At 40.9% G+C, this 7,454-nt stretch overlaps 1 protein-coding gene across 1 annotated transcript; it reads left to right on the top strand.

Moving 5' to 3' along the window:
• Window positions 1-4,615: 4,615 nt before the first annotated feature.
• Window positions 4,616-7,328, top strand: LOC121550369 (ferritin, middle subunit-like). The gene is made up of 4 exons (XM_041862596.2): window positions 4,616-4,921; window positions 5,442-5,588; window positions 6,396-6,521; window positions 6,840-7,328. Exons 1-4 carry the CDS (start codon window positions 4,820-4,822, stop codon window positions 6,993-6,995), a joined length of 531 nt encoding a protein of 176 aa, XP_041718530.1. The 5' UTR covers window positions 4,616-4,819; the 3' UTR covers window positions 6,996-7,328.
• Window positions 7,329-7,454: the final 126 nt, after the last annotated feature.

The following is a 7,454-nucleotide window of genomic DNA, read 5'->3' as shown; positions in this document are numbered from 1 at the left end:
GAAGCCATGCATCTGTTGGTCACAGATACATTAAAAAAATGGGCCTCACAGTGGGCAACAGGATCTCATCACGGTGTTTTTGTGCATTCAAATTACTATCGATAAAATTCAATTGTGTTCATTGTCCGTAGCTTATGCCTGCCCAATACCATAACCCCACCGCCATCATGGGGCACTCTGTTCACAACTTTAACATCAGCAAACCGCTCACCCACACAATGCCATGCACACGGTCAGCGGTTGTGAGGCCGTTTGGACGTACTGCCAAATTCTCTAAAACAATGTTGGAGGCAGCTTATGGTAGAGAAATGAACATTAAATTCTCTGGCAATAGCTCTGGTGGACATTCCTGCAGTCAGCTTGCCAATTGCCCACTCCCTCAAAACTTGAGACATCTGTGGCATTGTGTTGTGTGACAAAACTGCACATTTTAGAGTGGCCTTTTATCATGGCCAGCACAAGGTGCACCTGTGTAATGATCATGCTGTTTAATCAGCTTCTTGATATGCCACACCTGTCAGGTGGATGGATTATCTTGGCAAAGAAGAAATGCTCACTAACAGGGATGTAAACAAATTTGTGCACAACATTTTTGAGAAATAAGGTTTTTGTGGTATGGAACATTTCTGGGATCTTTTATTTCAGCTCATGAAACATGAGACCAACCCTTTACATGTTGCGTTTATATACTTGTTCAGTGTATAACGGACAAACATTGGAATTAGAGAAAATACATAACTTGAAGCAACCACATATTTAGCCATGAAGCACATTCTGATTGGCCAGTAAGGGGCAAGCCTCGACACACCCACAACTGGTTTATTCAGCCCTTTCGTGCAACTGCCAGCATCACGGCGATCATTTTTGGTTGTGAAAATAGCAAATATATTTCTGACACATCCCCAAACCTATAGCACTACCGCCAGCGCTTTATAGTACCATTGCATTAGGTTTGATAATCGATTACAAATTACCTGACCCTCTCCTGGACTAAATAAAAAAATACTAAACCCTCCCCCTCACTGAAATTGAAAAAGCATGACCCCCTCCCATTTTCCTCCGGGTAACAATTGTGTACATTTTGACCACTCCCCTTGTCTTTCCACTGGTCCAAAGTTGGCATCGATTTGATTTATATTGTTTTTCTATCCTAGTTCACTTTCACTACAACAAAGTAATCAGCTTCTCTGTTTCCAGGTAGACCTACACAATACTTGTGAATCTTCAGCCTATCAGGACTGGACATGATTTCCTACATGACTAATGTATATATACTGCATATACTTTTTTATGGATTGATACTGTAATTAAAATGTGTAACCAAGTCAACAGTTTGTTGACTTAGATTGCCTCGACTCCTTTTAAGTTAATTGGGTTTTAGAAATTAGCAATTTTGTGCCAGGTCCTGGTCTTGTGGTAGCGCTGCTGACTCCAGACCACGCATTGCCCTTTGAGGCCCATGGGTTCAAATCCTGCCTGTGCCCTCATATCTGTATGTCTCTCATTCATAACTGTATATCTCAATAAAGAGAGAGAAAATACTAATAAATATATATTTTAAAAAACATTTAATTTCAAGACAATGTACTAGGTAAATGTGAAGGGGACAGAAATAGAAAACTGGGTTTTGACATTTAAATGTTGTTAAATTAGGAGTTTGGTGGTGACTTTCTGAATTGTTAGAGTTAGACCAACAGTTTAAAGAAATACAGAAAATATTGGTATTTGAGTTGTGATTGTGGTATATTGACCAAATTATCAGGAAACTTGTTGATGTATTTTCCCTCCAAAATTAAACAGAAACAATCATTTCAGAGCTATTTGTTAAAAAATGCCTTACACAGTATATAGAAGTTGCATAGTATAGTATATGTTCCTGCTGTTCCCTTCTTCCCTTTTTCAATTTCTTCAAATCTGGTCTCAGCCGGTCTTCACCCTCTCACCACCTACTCACCACCGCTCAAGTCGGTTTACGCACAGTCATGAGACCCAGCCTCCTTCCACCATTGTCACGGTGATAACAGAATAGAATGGCCTTGAGACCAAATATGGTGGATAATGAAGATAGTTCACTCAGGCCGTTTATCGTTGTCTGCTTAAGGAGGTGGCTGTCCCATAGATACCAAACAGAAAACATTAGGGAGTGGGATGTTTCACTTCCTCTTCCGTCTCTGCTTGAGACTCCAGAATGCTGAGTCACAATGACAAGGCAGAAATACAGCCAGGGCATAGCCTGAGTCAGTCCACACTGTAGTAGAACAAACAGGAGGTTATGATAGGAAAAATAGTGGGATGGAGGGAGAGAAATAGGGAGAGGGGGGAAAAGTACAGACTAAAAACGTTGTGTCACCCTTCAGAACTGAAATAGAAATAGTTTTGTAATGGTTAATCATTTACTGTATTGGTATCACTTCTGTTTATAACTTTGTGCGGCTGGTCACATGATGGACCTGGTTGTGACTTTAACAACTTAACACAGGTCCCAGGGGTTTTAATGCTATGTTTGCCCTTCTGCTAAAACAAGGTCACTTTGAATGAGTGAGGGTTGCTGCTGACTAACAACAGTTCATAAGGTTTGCTGCTGACTAAAAACAGTTGACATGACAGAAATGAGAGGGACATTTGTGCTTTTGTGACACTATGAAAATGACTCTCAAAATCCTCCTGATCTGAACCATGGATTACAGTCTTTCCTGTCCCATAGACTAGGTCTACTGTCAGGGTAAGGATTTATATCTAGGCCTATATGCTTGACTATTCGCAAAAAAAGGAATGCTAAGTATGTCACAGCCCTTTTGTAACACCGGTTTAAGCATACGTCTACTGTCACTCCCAACACTCTGAAGGGGCTTTGTCTCATTGTCTCCTAAACGTTGTTTTCGCTCATAATGAAAACATAAAGTGAGGTTCAGTCTAGAACAGGTTGTCAAACAGAGAGCACACACTTCAAGGGATATCTATGTTCAAAGACCCTTACCCCATTTGAAGCAGCTTTATCATTTTTCAACAAACAATAAACCTAGATAGTAGCGCCTGATAGATAGAGCCTGTTTTGGGTTACATACTAGGAAAAGGGGGTTCTGTTCTCAAACAATTGGAGTAGAGTTGCTACCTTACATACTAGGCCAGTACAGACCAGGGTCCGTATAACATTTAGCAAGCCTGTTGTCAGAGTAGGAGTGCTGATCTAGGATCAGGTCCTCCCTGTCCACGTACTCTTGGGTACATTACCTGTAAAAAATATTATGTTTATATGACTCCATTTCAAACTGCCCCTTATTTACCACTTCCTTGCAGGTATACACTTTTTATACATATCAGTGGGTAACTGGCAAATTGGGAGGGGTGGGAGCAGGGGGGTGTTGTTAAACCATGGGGGCTGTTTGCATCAAATTAGGGAGATATTAAACAATGGAAATGTTAATGAATTTACCAGCAAAAAAAGCAGAGAACCATTCACACAGACCTGATACCTTTATTTTGGTTACAGGGTCTGTGAAAATGCAGGATTCATGACTAGGTCTTTAGGTGGGTTTTATTTTTCCTTGTTTTTTTACCACCTACCCCGTTCACAAAAAATCAGGCAAAAAGGAGCAGACATGGTCAATTAGTGGGATTCGGTTTATGTATGAAAGGGATATTATTCAATAAGATCTAAAAGGCAAAACTGATCCTAAATCAGCAATCTTACTCTGAGATGCTTGATGCATACTGCCCCAGAAGACCTAGTTCTTATGAATCCCAATGATGTTGCAACTACATGGCTGTATTGAGCAATAACCCAGCACCGTGAAAGCACCATGTCAGCAGTTGTGGAAGATCAGGTCATGTGAACTGAAGTTGTTAGGAAGGTTACCTTATTACTGTGGTCTGTTATTTCATTAGCTGATAACTGTTTTCCACTTCACCGTTTTAGCTTAATAACCTGTGTATGGTTATTGGTATGGTACTAATTTTGTGTAGTTATTGGAGGCTAATGTGATCAACTTTGATAAACCATTTGTCAACTACAATATGCCATTTCAAAACCGAAAGGTGTATTGTCGAATAAAATGTATACAAAAGCCATCATATCTGTCCCTTTCCACGTACTGTATTCCCATACTTCATACTGCAAATTGAGTTTATATAAAAAAAGTGTGATAAACCCTACAGTTTTTATTTTGACTGCATTCTGAAAAAGGTAACTAATTAAGCTACATATGCTATTGAAACATGCGCAATTACAGAATGAAACAGAAGTTTCAGAACTGCGTCACAACCATAGAGGAGCAAGTTCAATTCCTTTCATAGCCTAAATATTTATTAATTAGCCTATTATCAGAAATAACTGTCAAATTACTACTATTTTCTTCAAAGGATATAATACACACACATTTTGCAACAATAACAGCTGTATTTAAACTGTAGCACTGCTTTTGGTTGATACTGTTTTAGATGTTACTAATAAAATGTTACTTTGTAACAAACATTGATTTGTGTATGAGTGGGTGAGATCATCGTCAAATGATCCGCCTATTTGCTGTTGAAATTCTAAACGTGATTGGCTGCGCTCTGTGAGACTCGATTTCACTGACGCATTCTGTTTGGAACAATAAATAGAGCGAACAAGGCTCCTTCCATTTCACAACTCTGGGAAGACGCATCTAGAAGTTCTTGCTTCAACAGTGATTGAACGGAACTCTTCTGCCATCCTCCAGCACTATATAACATTCCGGATTTATAACTTAACACGTACTTGAACTCTAATAGCAACATAGTCTAAGAAACTCTATTTTTGTACCGTTCAGTTTGATATAAAATAAGAAAATCTGCCAAAATGGAGTCTCAGATCCGTCAGAACTATCACCGCGACAGCGAAGCTGCCATCAACCGGATGATCAACATGGAGATGTTTGCCTCTTACACCTACACTTCAATGGTAAGGAGACTACAATTGGCTACCAAGAGGACAGTTTTCTTGCTCTACGCAGTATTGTGTATTGCGTCTGGGTCTAAACGTTATTTTATATTGACCTGTCTGTAGGCCTAGGCAATAGCCAAGTAAAACTGAACTCTGGAGTACACCCTTACGAAAAAAGATTGCAGTGCAATACACTGCTCTTACTGCGTCTAAAATACCACAGTCGAGAGCAGTTACTGCACTTTTACTGCAGTTAAAAAATGTGCCATCTTTTTTTTGTAAGTTGTGTGGTTGTTTTAGTTGGCTAGACAATTATCAACCTTGAGGTAGACCTATCCATTCAAATTAAACTGAGATCTATCCTAGGACGGAGTGTAACATCTTGACAGGTTAATTGGCAGGTTACCAAGTAGGCTAATGACTTTTCGGATCGTATTGCTGTGTTCGTCATGCTTAGTTGCCACAACAAGAACGGAATGCTGAGTCATGTTTTGGCATGTTTTTTTCTAACCACACTGTTTTATGTCTATCCACCCAGGCTTTCTATTTCTCCCGTGACGATGTGGCTCTGCCTGGCTTCGCTCATTTCTTCAAGGAGAACAGCGACGAGGAGCGCGAGCACGCCGACAAGCTGCTCTCCTTCCAGAACAAGAGAGGTGGACGCATTTTCCTCCAGGACATCAAGGTGAGTGTTGAAACACTAATTTACATTGTAGACTGTTAGATGGGCAAAAAGGGTTCTTCAACTTCTACATAGAGGGTTGTCTGAAATCTTCTCTATGGTAGAAAGAATCCTTTAAGAACAAGATCTCAGTTGAAAAGGTTTTACCAGGAACCAAATGGTTAATCTAGAATCTATAGGGACAAGCTGATGAACCCTCTATGGCTCTAGATATAACTTTTTTCTAATACTGTAGACTTTATGTATTGGTGTCATTGTTTTGAGTGAGTATTCGTGTTAATGCAGAGTTCATTGTAAGGCACGCCCTATGTAGCTGCCCTGGTATTACAGCAAGGTGCTCAGATGAGAAATGGCCTGACTGCGTATGTCTAAATGCACTGCCTCCATAACCACTGAATTAAAACAGCCTGAGGGGTATAACTATCCATGACTCTGCCAATGTTAATATATAGGCTTACTCCATTTAGGAGGTGCTTTTTTCCAAAGTGACTTAGTCATGCGTGTATACATTTTACATATAGGTAGCCCCAGCAGGAAGTGAACCAATTACCTTTGGCGTTGAAAGTGCCATGCTCTACCGACTGAGCCACACCGGATCTGTGATTTGTGCTTCATAAACTCAAGCATGGGGTTTTTCCTATTGACTGTGTTAAAATGACCCCATCTTGACTTTTTGCTTCATTGGTTCCAGTTTGTTTTAGCCCCCTATGTGCCAGATATACTGGCTAACTGTGGTGACTGTTAGTAGGTATACATAGGAATGTCTGCTAGTAGTCCCTAACCCTCCTGTGTTCCCTCTGTCCTGTGTAGAAGCCAGATCGTGATGAGTGGGGCAATGGCCTGGAGGCCATGCAGTGTGCTCTGCAGCTGGAGAAGACAGTCAACCAGGCCCTGCTGGACCTGCACAAGATTGCCTCCGACAAGGTCGACCCCCATGTAAGTAATGTCCCCCTCTTTATGGGGGAACTACACGTCACATGTATACATCACATAGAATACTGTACTGTCCCAGGAGCTGATCAGGTTGTTGTAGCTCTGCTAACTAATGACACAGGCTTGTGTGACCTGCCTCTTCACCCAAACACAATAGCCCACAGATGTACAAGAATGCCTACTATACAAAAAATGCAGCAAATACATAAGTTGGACAGCTGCAAACACTTACTTGAATTGTCATTACCACCAGGCTGTGATACTGCATCTACAGTAGTGTCTGTAGGCATTCTCTTGTCTGACGTGTTTTCCCTCCTTTAGCTGTGTGACTTCCTGGAGTCCCACTACCTGAATGAGCAGGTGGAGGCCATTAAGAAGCTGGGCGACCACGTCACCAACCTCACCAAGATGGATGCTGTCAAAAACAAGATGGCAGAGTACCTGTTTGACAAGCACACCCTGGGAGGCCAGAGCTAAACCACATCCAGGCTACAGCCTCCAGCCTCATACAAGGACTCCTGGCTTCTCTGCTCTATTCTGATGCCTTTGCATCTATAAGGAGGAGAAGGCGTTGAACTGGGACAGAGCAATGCAGCTGTTAAATTTGACTACACTGTACTAGGTTTGGGAGGCAAGGCATGTGAAACAAATGAGTAAAAAGATCACAAAACTATTGCTGTGGAGTAATGGATGTTGTATCAGTTTATTCTGGTGCTTTGTTTAATACCCAACACAAGCATACTTTTCACTAAGTATAACTGGTCATTTCAATCTGCCCTGAATCTGAAGAATAAAACATTTTGAGCTGGATTGACTGTTCGTTTAATGCAAATGCTGGTTGCCATGAGCCCAAAGCGTACTTCATGAGTGTGCATTTTTTTCTTCATAGAAATGATAAATACTGACAATTGTAGGCCTACTACAGTGACTGAGGGT

The sequence above is a fragment of the Coregonus clupeaformis genome, chromosome 35, assembly GCF_020615455.1.
Source record: "Coregonus clupeaformis isolate EN_2021a chromosome 35, ASM2061545v1, whole genome shotgun sequence".
NCBI lineage: Eukaryota > Metazoa > Chordata > Actinopteri > Salmoniformes > Salmonidae > Coregonus > Coregonus clupeaformis.
Note: the sequence above shows the minus strand (reverse complement) of the source record. Positions and strands in the feature narration are given on the sequence as shown.